At 40.0% G+C, this 20,720-nt stretch overlaps 1 protein-coding gene and 1 long non-coding RNA gene across 2 annotated transcripts; both read left to right on the top strand.

Moving 5' to 3' along the window:
• Positions 1-262: 262 nt before the first annotated feature.
• LOC142596680 (uncharacterized) lies at positions 263-3,007 on the top strand. The gene is made up of 3 exons (XR_012831868.1): positions 263-292; positions 853-1,045; positions 2,080-3,007. It is a non-coding gene; the product is annotated as an uncharacterized LOC142596680 (long non-coding RNA).
• Positions 3,008-12,329: 9,322 nt separating this feature from the next.
• On the top strand, positions 12,330-20,653 carry SELENOP (selenoprotein P). Its single transcript, XM_009485827.2, is given in 5 exon segments — positions 12,330-12,378; positions 13,893-14,096; positions 15,877-16,089; positions 17,839-17,956; positions 18,875-20,653. Coding segments are annotated over 4 exon segments (936 nt in total). The 5' UTR covers positions 12,330-12,378; positions 13,893-13,905; the 3' UTR covers positions 19,289-20,653.
• The last annotated feature ends 67 nt before the right edge of the window (positions 20,654-20,720 follow it).

The following is a 20,720-nucleotide window of genomic DNA, read 5'->3' as shown; positions in this document are numbered from 1 at the left end:
GCGGAGCGGGGCGGGGCGGGGCGGGGGGTGCCTGCCTGCCTGCCCCGGGGCTGGCGGCCGCCCGGGAGCCGGCAGTGGTGCCGGCGCGGGACGCGGCAGCTCTGGCGGTCGCTGGTGCCGCCCTGGGCCGGAGCAGCGCTGGGGGCCCCGGCGGCAGCCGCCCCGCTCGGCAGGGGGGTGGCGGGGGGAGCGGGCGGCAGGGCCCGCCGGAGGGCGGGGTGGTGGCGGGGAGGCGGCCTCGGCTGGTCCGCCCCTGAGGAAACGCGGAAACGCGACTAAATCCCCCTTTAAGGTAAGGTGAGGTGAGGTGAGGCACCGCCGGTGTTCCCAGGCCTCGGGTCGGCGCCTCCGCCGCTTCCAGAAGCGAAGCAAGGCCTGGCAGGACGCTCTGCGGCTCCCCTGGGCGAAGCAGCCCCGCTGCCTTACGCCGCCGCTCCGCGCAGGGCGCGCACCCCGCGGTGCTTTCCTTTTGCGGTTGAAATGGCGGTCACAAAGCGATGCCGAAAGCTGCACTGAAACACCGCCCGGCCAGGCTGCCGCTCCTTCCCCGCTGCCCGGCCCTGCCCCCCGGCCCCAGCCCCGCAGCCGAAGCGGCCGGCGGCCCGGCAGCACGGGCGGCAGAGCCGCGGGGCTCCTCGGCCGGGCCGCCGCAGGAGAAGAGGAGACGCGAGCGGCGCAGGCCGCAGCCAGCCCCTGCCCTCCCGCCCGAGCGCGGCCGCCTGCAGTGCAGCTTTCTCTGCCAGGCCGGAGCCTTCAGGAGCGTCCCCAGCCAGCCAGGCTTCCTGCCTTGTCGCCGGGTGAAAGCGTGTTCATCCCGGTAAACCAGTGTAATGATTTAACTTGTCAAAACAGACACAACGACGGTCCCTTTGACAGCCTCTGTGTCAATCGTGAGAACGGAAGAGCTGCCGCATGCAATGGCTATATGTTCTCATGAGCTTGCCCGCCTAATTCTTGTGAATGAACTTGTTTATGAAGGCCAGCACTTTTCCCTGGTGCCAGATCCACACAATGACTTTTCCTGTGTTCACCCTCCACTAAAAGGGTAAATGCCTCTGAAGTTAAGGCGGCTGTTCAGCGTAGAAATCCTACAACATCAAACAAAACATAAATAATAGCTATTCAGTCAAGTACAAACTCATTTTAATATACCCTTTAATACATAAACTCCTAAGACTCTGTACAGTGTTTTGTAATACGAGAAAGTTTTAGCAATACTGATGGTTTGTAATGTAATATAAAAATTTTGAAGTCAAATTTACATGCCCTTTATTTCCTCATGTTATTACTTAATGGCCTCGCTAATGTAACAATGCTATTGTTGGTGTTAGTAGGTCTGCTCAACTGTTTTCAATCTAGGAGTTGTCTGCCACACCCATTCTTGTTTTCTGGTACACAGCAGTACAAGTGTTGATGCCTCCTGCATTTAAAAAATATAAAGGTTTGCTTTAAACCATTATAGATCTAATTTTCAGTTGAAGAACTGTATCTCCAGTAGCTTGTAATTCAAAGTGAAATAGTGCTAAAATTACCACTATAGGACCAAAATGCAACACAAGACTTAAAAATTTCCATTCCAGCACCTTCTACCTATCCAGACACGGTTGGTTGGTTGCTTACTTTTCATTAATTTGTGTTTTTTTTATGACCATTTTCTTTTTTTTCCCCATGGCATTTTCTGTAGTGTTTCTTCCTTTACTTTTTTTCCTATAGCTTCACCCTTCTAATTGTACTGTCAGATTAGATGGGAGCTTTTAAATGAACAGTTTGTAATTTGTCCTAATAGCTTTTCAAGTATAAAATCAGGCTGATTGAGCTATAACTTTTCAGGTTCTCCTTTTCCTCTCTTAGAGATAGCTGTGGTGCTTCCCAGCACTACCTCTAGGATTTCTGAGAGTTATGTTGCAAAAATACGATTTAGTTGTAAATCTCAAAATAACCTGGTTTATAGTGCATTTTATTTAAATGAGGAAAAAAATGTTAAGCAAACATCCAAATGATCTTTATCCATATCTGTAGTTCAGTATGTATTAGCCATTTGGGAGACTAAAAATTCCCTATGTTTTTTTCCTTTTCCAGAATTGCCTCAGTGATACTCTGGAGAAATCTGTGTTCATTAAGATAACATGATAAGCCTTCTGGACACAGCATTCAGCCGAGTTTGGGAATAATACCAAAGCATAGATGTTCTCCAGCTCAGGGCCTCTCATGGCAATGTGGAAGAAGGCAGAGAACATCCAGCCAGACTGAGTACTGGTAGCCTCTCCCAGGGAGAGCTGTGAAGTAGCAAACAGGCAAAAATAATACTAAACGGATCATAGAAATGTGTGAATCATACATTTCCCTTCTTTAATAAAGAAAACTCCTCTTGTCTGAAGAAATAAAGACACTGCAGATGAAATGAAGAAACTGCAGATGTGAAACCAAGAATTCAGAAGGTGTACTTGTGTGCAGGATTCATTTTCCAAAAGCAGTTGATTCAGATTATAAATGAAGGCCAAAAGGCACCATTAGCTTATCTAGTGCAAGGCTGTCCCCCAGCAGCCTGTGGCCTACACCCAGCTTGCTGGAGGCTTCTGCCTGGCTTCCCAAATAGTTTTGAAAGCTGTTAGTGCACTCACACACGCCCAGATCTCCCACCGTGTTGTCCCACATCAACACCAAATGACTCACCCGAGGAAGTGCAGAATTCAGATAGCTACAATGTGGCTTTTTCTGGTCTCTTCTATTAAAACGAGTCTTATGAAATCAACTGCTCATTCCTGTAGTGATATAAATCATTTGCAAGAAATCTTCTCTGGGTCAGATGACTCGGCATGTCTCCATTGCACAATGACTTGTTCTGTGCATGAAAGGGCTTTACTGTTATGCCTAGAGCAAGCCAGATGTGTGCTGTTATGTGTGAGAAAAACATTTCTGCAGAGCCCCTTTGATAGGTATGCCTAGTGAAACAGTATCAGTGACTGTTTATAAAGTTTTAAAGCAAAATAAATATGGGTTGTCCCTCTGACAGCTGTTATGTTAATCCTCCTCATCTCTTTACTATTTCAAGAGGGAAGGGAAGAGACAAGGAATTAAGGGAAGTCAAAACGATAGTGGTGACTGTAAAATGCAAGGCTTGAAAACTAATGTGGTGAATTGTGACTTGATGTTGAAAATCCTTAAACCTTACATCTGTGACACAAAGGCATCAGCTTGTTCCTTTGTTATATCTCTGTTGTCAAGAGGAGATGCACAGCTAGGCGTTTCTGTCTACTCAGTATTATCTGCTGCCCTACAAGCTCCACCCCAAATCTTATCTGCTGTGTGGAAGTTTCATAATTTTGTGACCCCACGAAGATCAGCTGACAAGTGAAATCAGTCAGATCAGTGTCTGGTGAACACTGCCAGAGACGGTGGTTGAATTCTACCACTCTTATCCAAATATTTTCTTTTATATTATTTTAAATATCTGGAAAGAGAAGCACATCTAAGAACTTAGTGTCTCTCAGTTTCATAAACCATAATGATTTGGAATCTACAGAATTATGAGAAGCGTGCCTAAAAGAATTGTATAGTGGGTTAGTGCTTAAATAACAGTAGGTTTTAAGTACTTTGCTATTTTTTTTCCTTTTATCCCAGAATACAGAATCATGGAATTATAGAATCATAGAGTGGTTTGGGTTAGAAAGGTCCTTTAAAGGTCATCTAGTCCAGCTCCCAATATAAATTCAGCAGGCCTTGGCTAGGTCAGTGCTTGTTTGGGAAACCTCTTAAGGAAAACCTGTGTTAAAAAGTTACCTGTGTTAATTGTTAAAATAAATACATACCATGCCATTTTTGTATGCATATACTTTGTGCATCATGAGTAGAAATAACATTTTGAAATGAATGAAAAAGAATGAAAAAGAAAAAACACATTGTTCATAAAGATATGTAGCTATTAACTCTTCAGAGGTAACCCAGATTTTCACAAGCAAATCTTCTGTAACCTGATTTGCAAAACTGTTTTTGTTTTGTGTGTGTTTGATAAGCAACAGCAAACATAGTGCATCAGGACATGAAATGTGGTGATTTTTCTAGCTTTAATAATCCATGGAAATCTACAGAGTCTGGAAAGGATTAAAGCTAAACTGGCAGAAAAGGTTTTGACCTAGCCCACTATCAGTGCTGCAGTTCCATGTATTATACATGCAAAAACATTAACAGGTAATTTTAGATTACTACTCCTTTCAGGCCATGCAATCTTCCTAGAAAATCATAGACGTATGGACTATATTACTGCTGGGAGAAATTACAGCTGGCTGATAGGCTCATATATAATGTTCACTACAGATTAAAGTTTACTTCAGAACCTGGAGACAAGCAGGGAAATGTTCCACATGCAATTAAGATAATACTAAGAGCAATAAAAAGTTGGTAAGTTGGGCAACCTAGAGATAATTCTTCCCAGTATCTAGGGGTAGATTTTTTGCCTTCAAGAACTTTTTTCTTTCTAGCACAGCCTTCCACCCACCACGAGCATCTTCCATCCATGCAAGACCACGCGTGCTCTACGGCACATTGACTGTAACTGTGCCGGCTGTAACAGCGCCGACTGTAACAACTTCAGTATTCCCTTTGCAGACACACAGATGGAGCAGCTACCAAAGCACATGAGCTACTGAAACAGCACCTGGCTTCTGTCTGTTCTGTCATTGACATTCTTAAGACCAGCCTCACACACGACCCACACTGTAGGCCTCAAAGAGTGCCCGAGCTGCTGACTGCACAATGATTTGCCTGAACAATGGAGAATGAAGTGCTACATTTGGCTTCAGGACCAGATACCTAAAATCCCACATGATCCTTTAATTATATATTTTGTAACTTACCTCAGGCACATGTCTGTGTTAAAGAATGAACAAAAATTTTATCATTAACTTAAAATATTTACGAGCAAGACATCACAAAGTCTTTGCAAAAAGGAGAATATAATTAAAAAGCATTTATTGTTAATTATTACTGTTATTGTAGTCATGGGACCACTTATGCATCTAGTTTTCTGGCCTGTCTCTCCTCCTGAATGCCTGCTAGCTGTGTTGTAGAGAATGTTCTGCAGCTTTATTGCCATGATTTTTGAAGTGCTACAAGTTTTTTTCACTTCATATTTTGCTTCCTCTTCTTGAGGTCTTACAGGAAATCTGGCAATGGTTGTGATGCAGGATCAGCACAAATCCCTCCCTTGTTTTTCTTTCTTTCTTTTTTTTTTTTTCCTGACAAGAGAATGTTCAGAGAAATTCAGCTTGCAGTTTAGATGGCTGGATAAAATGCTGATGGTCAGACAGGTGTGGGAGCTGCCTAGCTGTTCCACCATAAGACACTGACTCTGGGCTCTGCTGGGGATACTACCACCTCCTTAAACCCAATCCTTAAGGCTGTTACATGCCCGATATGTAAATAATAACTAGTAAATAATATAAGGCACACATGAGTAATATTTTGAACATGTCTTCCTGCCAAGAGACAGCCAGTAAAAAATGAAAATAGAGGTCAGCTAGAGATGAGGAGTTACCAAAATAAAATGTAAACCCGGGACCCGACCCATCTCTCCTGTAGTTCTACAAGAGTCCTTACAAATGAGCAGTGATGCAAACCTCTGTTGACTGGAGAGATGTTGAGGCATGGTGTGATGACTATTTCTTCTCAGGACCAGGACTCACTCACTTTTCACGCTCCACAAGTTGAGCCAGTAGTTTTGGAACAGGATGAGGAGACTCAAAAGTGAGTATTGCTGTTATTGCCTGTAATTAGAGAACATGGTACGAAGCCTGTTCAGTGTGAATCCTCAGACAAGCCAAGAGGTCCATCCAAACACATGTGAACATATGAAATAATGGCAATTTCATAGAAGTAACCGGTAGCAGGTACTTGAATCTTGCAGGGCAGATTTTTTTCATGTCTTTGCTATTTGCAGGATATGGAGTAGTGTGATGGCTTGTGCAGGTGACTTCCAAAGGTGTCCTCAGACAAGATGTCATCATATCTTCTCTGCTCTCACTTCTCTTTCTTTCAAACACTATTTCCTCTGTGTTGCATTCTGCACCCTTTATTCTGGAATGCTATTACAGTTCTACAATTCTGATTTTGATTTTTCCCTCAACCAGCCAAAACCTAGGAGACCAAAGCCGTAGGAAAAATAGGAAGACTGCCAGTGTCAAGGTAGGGCTAACAGGTTTGTCAGATATAATGGTCTCCAATCTTTGCTGGCCCGTTGTCGATGTAATACAGAAATAATACTCTGTATCCAAAACGTTACTTTGCCTTCATTGTTACCTTCCAGAACTGCATCTGTGGAAAATAAAATATAGGACTGTATTATCAGAAGATTGGGGACTTCTGTTACCCATATTTCATCCAAAACACACAAAAAGAAATGTCTGTTAGTTAATAATTATAATTTTCAGCAAAAATGTGAACTCTTCAGGAGAACAGGAAATACTTGGAAATCTGAAGCTAGTAATGGTCTTACTATCTTTTTTTTTTTCACCAGTTAGTATCAATTTATGACAGCTACATTATATACTCTAGTATTAAAGCTATTCCAGTCTATTCAATCAATAAACATTTGGCACTTCCAGGTGTGCAGTTATCCATCTGACTATAGGCATACCCATTACCTTCTGAGTGTGGGTTGCAGATACCAAGTAGCTATATATCAATAACTGGTACTGCAGCTGCTGAACGTTTTACAAAGTACTGTCTGCTGAAGGCACAGCTCCTAAGCCAGTATGGCTTTGTTAACAGAAATCAAACCTAGGCAGGGGCTGAATGCTAGTCATTATTGCTGACTTTAAATAATGGCACTGGCAACCACAGGGAAGGTGTTACTGTAAGACAGTTGCTCTAAGTCCTCCTCACATACCAAACGATGTTTCCTGATACAAATCAGGTAAAGATCTGACTTTTCCAGACTTCCATCAGCATTCAAAAAACAGGAGGAGGCAGTCAGTCTGTTCAGGACTTGACTGCTGCAAGCATATGTATCAGCACAGCTCTCCCTCTGCTTTTATATAGAACACACTTAAAAACCAGTTCAATTCTTCTGCCAGTCCTCCGAAGGTCAGTATTGCCTTACAATATTTCTTCATTGACAGAGACCACTTGAGGTACTTACGTTTGAATTCATTATGGTACTAGGAGGCCCATTTTTTGTGAAAATAGTTTTTACTCATGGTGGGAGTAGATGGCTATCAATCTCAGCTGCCTGTGTGCTGCAGCAGCAAAGTATATTTTGTTAAGTGAAAACTGTCACTTAGACCAATCTACTTTTGTATTTCATCTGCAGATTGTATCAGCAGTTCACAAACAATGTGCTACTTAGTGTACTTTGATACTGAAGTGGCAGCTGCTTTTGAATTTCCAAGATGGGCAGAACAGTAAAAAATGGTTGATTTAGCCAGTTACTCCTTCATTACTGGTGCTGGTGGCACACTCACATACTCCTGCCCTAAGAAGGGTACACAAGATTTTTTTCACAGTTCAGCGTTCCAGGACTATGCAATCTGAAAAGAAGTATCACCAGCAATCATGCTGATTGACACCTTCAATATCATGTACTTGAAGCCATAAGTATTTTAGTTTGTCAGACTCCATTTAATGTAAAACAATCTCCATCTTGCACTCAGATGTCTGAATCTGCCCCTAAGCTCTCTTAACACCTCTTGCAGACCATGATGTTTGCAGCCAGTGCTGTACTCTCAGGAAAATAAGGCAACATAGAACACAAAAATAAATTTAACCAAAAATACGTCATACGTTTTTTAATCACAATTCAACAGTTCTTGAAAGAAAACTTTTTCATACAAATCCCTCTTATTCATTAGCTGGACTCAGTTTTCACTTCAGTTTTCATGTATTTTACAGCAGATAAGCAAAGAACAGACTTGAACTTCCTGTAAGGTTCACTGTATATTGTCACTGAGTCCCATGTACTGTGCTGTTGTAACTTCCATTCCCTGGCTAGGGTTCAGTGCAGGGAACTATGCTTGGATGACCTGTTATAAATCATTAACAAGAATTTGCTTGTATGGGTATTTCTGGTGAGAAGCCTTTAAAGTCACCTGGAATGAACTGCTGGGGATTTAGCTGATCAATCGTTTTCCTCCATGTCTTCTAAGGAGAGTTATTGGGTATAAAGACTTTAATGGGAATTGCATGTATTGCTGATGATACTTCTGAAGTTATGATTACAGTTGCACCCTCTTGAAGACCTGATCTGTTAATGTAAAGAGAACCGTCTGAATACAGAAAAACCAAGGGTTTTGTTTAACTTTCTTTGTATTCATTGGTCCAGTCCTTAATCACTTTAGTTACATGTTGACTCAGTGCACCGTACTGGGAAGCCTAAAGCTGCCTGCCAAATTCCTGGTGCAAGTGCATCATTCTTGTAGAAGGAGGGATCACTGATCATTGTGTGGGATATGAGGTCCATATAGGAGATCTGTACAGGTACCCTGCTTTGGGCGTTGCATGATCACACTTGTTTCCTCCTGATTTACTATCCCCAACACCAGGAGCCTAAGCAGGACCACACCAAACTGAAGGAATTTTCAGTTTTGTTCTGTAGATCACAGGACTGCCAAGTATTACTAAATACGCTGAAAAATATGAAAATACAGAAGATGTCATACAGCTATGATCTTAACCACCTTTTGGCCATCATCAGGTAATTTGTCCTTCCTTCAAATGATAAGAGGACCATCGGTTTTAAGCCCACTGAGGTGACATCGGGCACTTGCAGGCTGATAGGGTTATTGCAGGATAAATGCAGAAAGAAAACAGAGCCAATACAGCAACTGGGGTCAGTTTGCATTTGTAATCTGTGCAATGATTACGACTTAGGACACATCTGATAAAAAAAGATTTTCCTTGCTAATTACAGTGTGCCACAAAGAGGTTTAAGTAGAGAAAGATACTTTATTATTATAATGGAATTTCCAAACAGAAAATCAAAACATTTATCTACTAGATCAGAGCTCCCTCCTTTAAGTCTCACTTTGTTTTTAAGCAGACAATTGTGTGTATCAGCTATTACTTCATTCACTGAAACAATCTCCCGGCCTGTATCAGGGGATGTTGCTTCTTGTTGCTTCCTTTGAATTCTGAGAAGTATGCATTTAGTTATCTTAGGCTGCTCTGAATCTCACGTGAGAGGAGCACGAGACCAATATTACACCACTATCCTTCTCTGGAGTTACTTTAACTAATGAACTTGTGGTTCTAATTATTTTGCTTAATTTACCTTACTTTAATATATCTTCTTAGCCTTCACTTAAATTACCCTGTATATACAGCATTTAACCAAGTGTTTAAGGCCTCATAAACAAATGGAAATTTGTTTATGTAAGCATTAAGTAAACCTCCACAGCCTGTTTTTGTTGCAATTTGTTCCACTATAAAGGATGAGTAACTCCACTGAGTTGATGCAGTTACACTGTTACAAAATGAGAAGACATGAGAAGAACCAGTAGAGACTTATGATCTGCCAGTGGACTTTGAATTCCCTGTTTGTGACATCCTTCAGTCACAAGAGCAAAACAGACACTGAAGTCCTAAGGTCTCAGGATAGAATTCTTGCTGGATCCATGTTCCGCCTCTGTCCTCTCATTATTTGCACATGTTGCAAATCACTACGGCAGACTTTACCAGAACAATTTCTGACAGCCTCATAATTCCATGTCCATTTGAGATTATTTTTTAAGAAATGTGTACGTTACCAATCTAGGTAACGGAAATAACAAACACCAGTTAATTTCCAAAGACACCGGTATTTCTGTACTGTGATGCTTTGAAAAGTTTGAAACGTCAAAAAAGGGGACAGTTTATGTTCAATAAGAAGGGAAGGGGTTGTTATTTCCACCAGGACCATTATTCCCACCAAATAAGAAAGTGAGTAGAAACAGGATAATAATTATAAAAATTATTGTTTGAAACTGAAGACTTGTCCAAATTAGAGTTCATAACTGCCTCCTGCAGTGAGATTGGAACATAACAACCAAGAAAATACTTGCAGTGGAAAGCAAAATTAAGATTTAAGCCATTTATTTAGAAGCTATGGACAAAGGGCTACAGAAGTCTACGAACTCAAGGGGCATTCATATAAGAAATGGAATGGTCAGACTCTGAGACTGTAAATTTAACACTTATGAACATCTTTATTCTACTGTTTGTAAAAAGAAATGTGGAAGTGGATTTTTTTTCCACTCAGAAAGCGTAATGCTTCAGACTGAAGTCTAAACATATTTAGGGTATATACATCTCTGAAACAGCTGAATTAGATCTAGCTAAACCCACAGCCAACATTATAATATTCCCTACCACTTGCTTTAAGACAGAGGAACCTTTTTCCTCAGTAAATCTTGAGGCAGAACAATGATCTCAGGTAAGGTGAATGTTATAAAGCAAGATGCTCATGGCTTCTCACCATGCATGTAGTCAAGCTCTCCTTAATATAATAAATGTTATAATAAATACAGTGTAATAGAAGAATAAATAATAAATAATATTTATTGGCACAGTGATAATTGCTAACAACAGATGCTTCTCATCTCTCTGTAAGGGAATTGAGGGTCTGCAGGTGTCTCTGCATAGCATATGGGAGGAAATACTAACTTTTCAGTAGCAAGCACCGTACATCCTCAATGTGCTTTCCATAGCAAAGTAGCTGCTTTATAAGTTAGGTGCTTCAGCTCAGTTTACTCCATCTGGACCCTTCACTACTTGTGAGCTGCTAGTCTCAGCAGCACTCAGTGGTGTAACATACAGCTTACAGGCTCAGCACTTGTTAATCAGGCCTTCTGTACATCCCTCTCTACAAAGCTGAAAAAGAAATGGGAATGGAATATTGCTCTTTATTTGACAGTATTTCCACCTGTGTTGCAATAATTGGCAAGAGACCAACTGCCAATCACTACTGAGCTGTGTTTTATTCCTGTCCCTATTAATAGACCTGTACCTGCTTAATTTCTTTTTGGCTGCTTCAGTGCTCATTTAGGAATTGACAGACATGATGCATACCAAATACTTACTTCCAGCCAACCTTGCAGGGCTTTATTAGCACTCAAAATCAACACCCTATCCTCAGGCAGGAGGCGCAGCAAATAATCTATCATTTGGAATAGTGAAGGACATCATCACAGTTATGAGGGCTTGGTCCCAACCCACCAAAGAACACAAGGATGTGTTTCCCTAACAATACGAAGAATGTGAGCACATTCCACCTTTTAAAAAAAATTCAGTCCCAGTCTGATGCCTGTTTTCTGCATTGTGTCCTCCAAGACTATTGAATAGAACTTCAGATCTTTGTCCTTCTTTCCACTGACTTGAGCACAGGACTTCTGCAGGGTAAACCCCAAGATCAGCAGTTCCATTTTGCACACCCAACCAGAAGCATAAAGCTCATCTGTGCAGGAGACAGAGTCTCAGGCCACGGAACTAAGCAATATAAAACTCACCACCTTAGAATCTGAGGGCACACCAAGTTTTTAAACATTTATTTCCTCATAAACACACATAACATGTACATTGAAGGAAATCAAACTCAAGCAAACTGCTGTCAAAATAAAACACGCCATGCATAAACAATTCTCTCACTGAGGAAAGAGAGTAAGAAACAGTTTAACCTTGTCCGCAGATACCTCAGTGATGATGGCGTTAAGAAAACACAGCAGAGTAATACAGAGAGTTAACTGGCTATTGCCAGTTGGTAGACCTTCATGGCTTTCATGTAGCTACATTGATTTAAATGGCTGAAGATCTGGGCTATATCTTCAACAGAAGTTGATAAACTGGCAGGTTGTACAGAAACAAGTTTTAAAGCCAAGTGAGGTAATCAAGAGCGGCTGGGCAAAAGGAGCTGTGTACTGCACATGCCCTCAGACAGGCTATACCATTCTCTAAGGCAAATGTCAGATAAAGCATATGAGAGAAAGACCTGCCAGCTCAGCATTTTTATAAATAGAGAAGTACCTTCCCCCTCTCACTGTGGTTACCACTGTGTTCAGAAAATAATGACTCTTTGGCCCACCCCCCTCCTCTGACTGTACCACTACCTCCAGCTGACTGGGGTGACTGACGAACTGCATAACCTGATATTCGAAGTCATTATATTAAAAATACCTTGCCATTCTGCACGATAAATGGTTTCCACTTGGAATTAGTTAACGGAGAAATATTTTGGCTACTTTTGCTAATGGGGTTTGCTTTGCTTGCAAGGTCGTTCAGCATAAGCTCCCTGAACTTTGAACCAAATCTGCAAAGTGAGATAAACAAGAGCCATATAAATACCACGGCCCTTTTCCCCACTCTGTTCTTCTGCAGCACAGCTAAGCAGAGCTGCCAAGGAGGGGGGAGGAAAGGGTAAGTGTGCTGGTTTTGCTATGAAAGAACTTCATGACTTAAGATTTGGCACGAGTGTCTGCTTGTTTCTTTGGCTGGGAAGGCTGACTGTGGAAATTTCCGTTGGAAACCAACTAGCAAGTTGAAATGCGAAGAGCAGTGTAATTCAGAACGCAGTTCTCATCCAGTTCACAGGGCGAGACAGCTGTTGCTGGGCGCTGTGTGCCAGTGCTGCAGAAGGTTATAAAGGCATAGAAGGATCTCAAGATTTCATAGGAGTTTCATGTGTTTATAGTGGATATAAAGGCATAGAATGATCTCAAGATTTCATAGGAGTTTCATGTGTTTATAGTGGATATAAAGGCAGGTAGCTTTCCAGATGTGTGGGAAGAGTAAAAAACTGGCCCTGTTGCTATCTATTGGACCACAGTTTAATCTTCAAAGTACTGTACCTAAAATGCTTTTGGTAGAACTGCGAGAAAGAAACATCAGGGACAGAGGGATTTCAAAAATGATGTTGGCTTTGCAGCAGCTGGCTCTTGTTTTTAAAAGACCAATTATTAAAATGTTTTAATTTTTTAGAATGTGACAAGATCGATGAAACACGTGTTATTAATCAGAATTTAGTGTTTCCAAAACATTCTGTGTTTACTGCCAGACTTCGGTGCGAGTGGTAAAATTATACAATTCCACAACCTAGGTCATGGTGGGGAGCGGTTTTATATTTTTATATATTTCTCAATAATGGGTATTTTCTGAACATATTAAGCCAAAATTATTATGTTAGTGGAATAAAAGGAAAATATAATTACAGAATTTCTTGTATGCTTGGATTTTCATAAACATTAAGTGGACTAATTGTGGGCAGGAGATTTTCTAAGATCCGAGGAATCCTGAAACTCAGTTTTCATCTCTTGTTTTTGCAAAATTGTTTCTACTGCCTGTGTTCTTAAGAGATTTTTCTCAGTGGGATCCAAATACTACAGACTGACTTGTAAGAATCTTTTAAGTAGTTTTTTTAATTACTGCCAGGTTCTGTAATAGTTGCTGCGTACCAAAATACACTGTTGGTGCAAGTACTTTTAAGTCAGTGGAATTACTCTGGAATCTGGAGCAAACAGGTCTAGATTCTTACTGGTGTAAACTAGCTCAGAACAATTGATTTCAAAACACATTAAATGAGGCCACTTTAAAATTACTGAAGTGTTAAAAACAGTCAAGAAGAAATTACAAAGAGGAAGGAACAATGTAGTCTGTTTAGTAGCATTAAAAGAAAACCCAGTTATTCTGAACACGTAACTTTTCAGCTGTCTACATACAACAAAAAAAAAATACTGCCTATTTATTATAGGGGAACTCCACTGCAAAATGAAACAAATACAATCCAGCAGTAAACAAAATAGCTCAAATTTATTCTTAAAGTTTTTTTTAAAACTGTATGGAGCCAATATCCTGCTGTGTTTTGTTATGAGCATTTCAGAGTCTGAAATTTGTTTAGGCATCGATCTCATTTTATTTATTTTCTCTCTTTTCAGATAAAACCCAGCCATGTGGGCTGGGCTGGGGCTAGTTCTGGCTCTCTGTCTCCTCCCAGGAGGAGGGACAGAGATCCAGAACTGCAAGGAGCCCCCAGAATGGCACATTGGGGAGGAGAACCCAATGCTGAACTCTAGGGGCTCAGTAACAGTGGTGGCTCTCCTCCAAGCTAGCTGATACTTGTGCCTGCTGCAGGCTTCCAGGTAAGTGTAAATATTTTCCCCAGTTTCTGTTAAAACATGACTGGTCAATTTTTTAATGCCATCTGAGGATAATAAATGTGCCCAACTACAGATGCACTCAGTGAACTCTAACTTCCTCAAATGCCGCTGTCCTAGCTGGCATGTGTGACCCAGTGACCAGGTTAACTCTCAGCAGGAGCGTTCTGTGCCAGAGGCTCAGATTTTTTCACCTCTTGACTTAGTCCTGACTGACAGATCATCTTCTCCAGATTGTATTTACAACATAAAAGTATGATCAACTTGACATTAATGAAACCCAAAACATGAAAACCCAACACAAACAGTTCCTCACGAGCTACACTTCAGTTAGCAACTAATGATTAATGTAGCAAAGACACTGTAGGCAAGAAAGATCATAATTCTCTGACATGGCTAGAACACCTGAAACAGAGAGATCCTTGATCACTCACTTCTTACGTAAGATCTGTAGGGGAAAAGGCAAATCAAAACATGTGCTTTTAATGTGCTTTCCCAGCCCCTGTTCAGAGGGGCTGTTTAGATACAAGAAAAAGTCCAGAAGATAAGGTATAGATGAAGCATTCAAGGGAATTGTCAGTGCTATATTTTCATACCAGACCTGGGACATTGGTGCTGTGGTTTCTAGAACCTACTTCTGTGCAAATAATTAGGTATCATGACAGTAACAGCAGCAAGAAAACAATTTCGAGCTGACCCAAACAGGAATTGCATACAGCCCTTATCTTGGATTCGTTTAGTGATTGTGAAATCATTTTGGTTTAAAAATTCATAGTACCGGTTTCAGAGCTTGATTTTAATCACTGTAATAACATCTTAGTTTCCCTCTCTCAGCTGCATAACTTCATATTATAATTGCCTTTGCAAGTTTTTTAAGAACTAGATTTGAAAAAGTGGTGATAAATCTCTGTCTCCATCAGAGTCAAAAGTGGTCTTTGTGGTTGGCTTTCAAGGTAGTTGGGTTTGATTCTGTACATTTTAGAAAGGTTTTAAAGAATCTTTCAAGCTCTAGAATATTTCCTGAAACTGAAAAAAAAAAAAAGTTTTTTTTTAGAGCAATTCAATAGGAAGGATACAAATGAAAAGGAAAAAAAACCCACATCATACAGCCAGAAAGCAGCTTTCTGTACTACAGAGCAAAAGAAAGACTTGTGTGATGGGATGCCAAAGGGAAAGACTAATAACTGCCAGCCAGGTCATACACACATTCTATAGCCATCCTTTTGACCCAGTTGCTATAACATCCCTTTTCTGGCTATTATAGAAAATAGCCTTGTTAAGATGAGTGGGAGAGCTATCAGCCTTTTACTGCAGGTTTGCTTTCTTGATTATTCATCTTCCTGCTGTATTTACAGTATGCATTGTTTAACCAGCTATGCGACCAAAACCTCAGCATTTAAATAAAGGCATCACATAAACTTACTGTGTTAGACCATGAAGAGTGTAAAAGAACTGAAATAAAAATAACACTGAATTCAGTCTGAAAACAGCTGTCTACTTTACTTGGTACTGCATTCTACTTACAATGACAGGACCCATGGCATACTAGGGTCTGGTTTGGTGACAGTATAGTTGATAGTCATGGCACGTGGCAAGAATGTTTTAATAGTGTTAGATTGTTGCCATTAAAACTGGGAGAAAATAACATTCGCTGTAATGGAATTACATTACAAAGCAAGATGGAGCATATTAACTTCTGTTGAACGTGGCACATCTTATGATTCTCTAATGATTTATGGTCTTGCTTCTCTACATTCTCCACTAGATTGGAGGACCTGCGAGTGAAGTTACAGAATGAAGGACTGGTCAATATCTCGTATGTAGTTGTCAACCATCAGGGAACTTATTCCCAGAGGAAATTTCACCTGCTGAAAGAAAGTGTTTCAGACTATATTACTGTCTACCAGCAAGATGAACAGCAAGCTGATGTCTGGACTACTTTAAATGGAAACAAAGATGACTTTCTCATCTATGACAGGTCTGTGTTTAGAGGGGTACAATGTACTTAGAGTAATGTTTTGTAAATCTCTCTACTATTTCATTGATTTGCAAATAACCTGATTACCTCACAACAGAGACATCATAATCAACTTCTAAGTTGCACTAGCTAAAGCACTTGCATTTACTGGAAAAAGGAAGCCTCAAGAAGTCTGGTTTTGCTTAAGTAAGTTTGGGATAAATAAATTTTTCTTTATAATTACTGTGGATTTAGATTAATATAACTGAACGTAAAATTTGATAGCTTGATTTTGGTCTTACACTGTTTTTATTTTCAGACAACTTCATTACATCCATGCATGTGAAAGTAAAATCAAACAGGAAGGGCTATCTGAGTTCTCGTGAAAACATTTTGACCAGAGTTGTTGAAAATGTCATGTAGCCATATGGAAAAATTAGTCTTTAGGTGAAACTTAAAACTTTGGAAGAAAATAGCTTTTTGATCATGGGATTCTGGGACATGTATCTTCTGGCAGAACCAGTAGTAACTCTTCAGTTGAAATCCTGACTTTTCAGTTTTGATGTGATGGAAATTATTTGACAAGTCCTGCACTTCTAATGTGTCCATCCTAATTACTATTATGTTGCTGTAATGAACATTCTCAGTTCGTACTGAAGCATAATTAAGTTTAATAAAGAATTAGAAAGTTACTTTTTTTTGGCAATACGATGAAATTGAACAAATTAGCTAAATTAGGCTTGTGGGATGAAACTAGTACTTGAATGATCTTAAGAAAATGACTGCATGTTACAGCAGCAAATACGCCTAAGTATGGAAGGTTGCTGTTGTTATGACAGACAAACAGAACAAGGCTGTATGCAGTCTGTGGAGGGGCCCCAAAGCTGACGCCTGTCCCGCAGCATTTGCAACGTTGAAGTTTTGCGCTGTCAACACGGAGTATACATGTATACTCTGAATTCGTTTGGCACTAGTTTGGCTGTGATCCATTATGGTTCTAGGAATGTATGTCCTTATTGTGCCTTTATTGGCTATGAAGTCTTTGCCTGTTGCTGGTCCTAGACATGCACTGCAGACGTGTAGGGAGCTAAGGCTGGAGGACCGTGTGTTGACATTGCAGGTGGGGTACTTAACAAGGTGCCCTTGTGTACAAGTTCTGCATTTACTCCAGCTCCTTTGAATGTACCAGTTGTGTAGCCAAGGGCATATCAGAACACTCAAGTACAGACAAGGGGCAAACAGGCACCATAAAAATCCCCTCATCCACACTGAATCAGTAATGCAGATGCACTGCAATGCACATTCCAATCAAAATACATGTTACGTTGCATTAAAACATTCTTTGTAAGGATGCAACAACCATGTGGCAATTTGTACCACTGTGCAAACAGCCCTCGTCATTAGCAAGTGTCATACTATGCCTGCTACTAAGAAGAAAATTAATTCTATTCCAGCCAAAACCAGGACAGCAAGACAGGCTTGTAATGAGTGTACCTTTGCTACTCTAAGTGCCACTAAACTAGAGGCTTCTGCCAGTAGAGTTATTACGTCAGCCAGAAACCATGCTTCGCACTACTGACCGATGCAGTTGAGTGGGCAAACATTTGTAAGGCAGATACTATTTTTGCCTGTAAACTCCTTGGACAGAAACACTCTCCATGAGACTGTACAGTGTGGGCAGATTGATGTGAATAAAATAAGATATGATAAGAAGAGATACTTCATTTTAGGTATATGTACACATAACCACAAAGTTCTTTCTCTCCTTAGATGCGGCCGTCTAGTGTATCACCTGGGTCTGCCCTATTCCTTCCTGTCTTTCCAATATGTAGAAGAATCTATTAAGATTGCATACTGTGAAAACAAGTGTGGAAACTGCTCTTACACGGTACTTCCTTGTTTCATTCTGCATATACTAGGAAAGGAAACTGGGTTTGACTGGTACTTAAAAAAATATTTCAGTGTGATTAATCCAAAAAGACATGATTTAGAATCTACACATTTCATGTGTCTTGACAGAGAGCTTTTAAACATTTTTTCAAAGTGAATCAGATCTAATTTATAGTAGACTGATTATCTAAATTCCTGCCCTTGACAGAGATGAAAATAATTTTCAAAAATCTAAATGCAATCTTGGAGGCTAATGCAATCTTGGAGGCTAATTCTGTTTCTGGAGTCACATACAACTAGTGAGCATTTAGCTACTGTAGTTTTTGGGGATGGCTAGGTACTTCAACAAGTAGTATTTTTTTTTTTAAACACGTGAATCAAATCTGAGCTGGTTTGAGTTACTATTCCTTTCAGTTTACATTTAAACACAGTATACAACAGTTACTTTAAAACAGTGGTAACACAAGGTGACAAATTATTGTTACCATTTTAAAAAAAGGGAAGCTCTGTTTTACATGTAACTAAAGATCAGAACTACTTTAAAGATTATAAAGAAATGTACATACACAGTCATTCAAGTTCAATGAGAAGAAACATAATTTCTGATCTTGTCAGTTTTCCAGCTAAATGTAGGCCTCAGGCAGGTCAGAAGTGGGATCCTAGAAAAAGAATGCTTTTTATTAGCAATTACTTGAATTATAATTCCTAAAAGTTTACATTAAGAGCCCTGACTAGTTATCAGTGGTGTTGTAGAACAAGGTTCCTTTTGATACATTCATATCTTTCTTCAGCAAAGTAGCACAAGTAATTTAAAAATGGGTTTCAGGTTCTGCAAAAATGCTAAGATAATTTGTATTTTATGCCTAGTTTAATTAAATGTAATACCTTGTATTTAATGCAAGCTTCTGTTTTGCAGGAACCTGATATTGATGGTGTATGTAAAAACATCACACAAAAAGCAGATGAAAAGCTAACAGAGATAGAACCCAAGCCAACTGGTCAACATTCACATCACCACAGCCTGCACAGACATAGACAACACCACCACCGCGAGGGCAGTCGTCATTCCAAAAATGAGAACCATCAGGCTTCTTCTGAAACTCAAAGACATCATCCTCACAGTGGTCAGCGTCGTAGAGTTTTTGGCCGTAACAGACATGATCAGACAGGTAATCATGAACAGGTAGACACTGTTCCTGCAGGGGAAAGTGTGGAAATTACACAAGATAAAAAGCTATGAAAAAAAGGGAAGACCAGCTGTAAAAACCAGTTAACTTGAAATTGGCAGACAGCATCAGACTCAACTTCTAGTAGCTGATGCTGTCATTGACGACACCTTTTGTTTGAAGAGCTAGGAAATTCTGTCACTTGACAGTGTCGCGGAGCACTTCCAAATTCTTGCAGGTGACATGGCCAGCTGCCAGCAGAGGACATCACTGAATCTTGACAGTGACGTCTGCTCACTGCTGCCTGACAGTCACCAGCAGCAAGCGAAACTAGTGACACCTGAGAGTGACAGGAAAAGGCAAGAAACTGAGCCTGAAAAACAAACTAAGCACCTTAAAAATGCAAGAGTCCACCTACCCAAATTCATATAGTTGTGAGAGTGGAAAAATTAACAGATGAAGTGTTTTTATTGCCCCCAGTTAAAAATTGTACTGACAGGTGCATAGAGTTAAAATATTGCAAAGAAGTAGAGTTTTAGAGCAGTGCTCTTAGAATTACACAATACCTGTCAAATTCCACCAGTGAAAAGCTTCATAATTTAACAGAATTTCATTGACCCGCAGTTTGTTTTTCAGTTGCACTGCAAAGGTGTCTGCATTCTTGATTAATTTGTCTTTCTTGTTTGTCTTCTAACATTCTGCTTGCATTTGTGAGGACAGGAGCATAAACTATGACCTAGGGGTTCCTGTCTGATGTTTTGCAATCAAGAATAGAAGATAACCAAAACAGATATTTTAATCGTTTTTTATTAAGAAGATGGAATATATTCAAAAGTTTGTGGGTTTTTTTTTTTTTCTAACCGAGGGATACAAATTATGTACAAGAAAAGCTTATTCCTAAGCAACATGCCAAAATAACTTTTTATCTCAAACGTAAGATACAAGCAGTACTTGCATTATTTTAAAGTAACAGATTTATATGCTTAACTTTTGTGGCTTAGATACAGTATCAGGGTCCATTAATACATACTACTACAGCTTGTAAAATCCTATTGAATGAGTAAGATTGTGCCTGAAGTGAGAAGCAGTGTTAACAACTCTTCATGCAAAATCAGTATCAAAAAGAGGGAGGGGCACAACAAATTTAATCTTGGTTTAATGCTTATCTTTGTTTATAACAGTGCTGAATTTGAGAAACCTGTATTGATTAGTAAGGTAATATACCACTTAAACTTATATAACTTCTCTGTCTGTAGCTTAGCATTCCTAACCTTTGATTAACTGAGTTGAAGTAAAAATACAGTTGTCTGAAGGATTCCTGGATGAAGAAGAGAATATTCAAGAAAGAAAAGCTGCTTTGAAAGTGTACACCATAATTAATGACGGTTTAATAGGGAAATTATTACTCCTACGAAACCTGAATCTTTTTATTGTGAATGCTGATGAGCAAGAAAGTAGCCCTGAATACACACAGAAGGCATGTCATTGGAATATTTGACAAGAGTGTTTCCAATAAAAAATACTCCTTATTTCTTCGTATCCTGTTTTTACTTTCAGGTGCACAGTTTGGAATATACTGTTTCTATTTCTCATTGT

The sequence above is a fragment of the Pelecanus crispus genome, chromosome Z, assembly GCF_030463565.1.
Source record: "Pelecanus crispus isolate bPelCri1 chromosome Z, bPelCri1.pri, whole genome shotgun sequence".
Classification (NCBI taxonomy): Eukaryota; Metazoa; Chordata; class Aves; order Pelecaniformes; family Pelecanidae; genus Pelecanus; species Pelecanus crispus.
The sequence above is the reverse complement of the archived record's forward strand: the minus strand, read 5'-3'. Positions and strand labels throughout refer to the sequence as shown.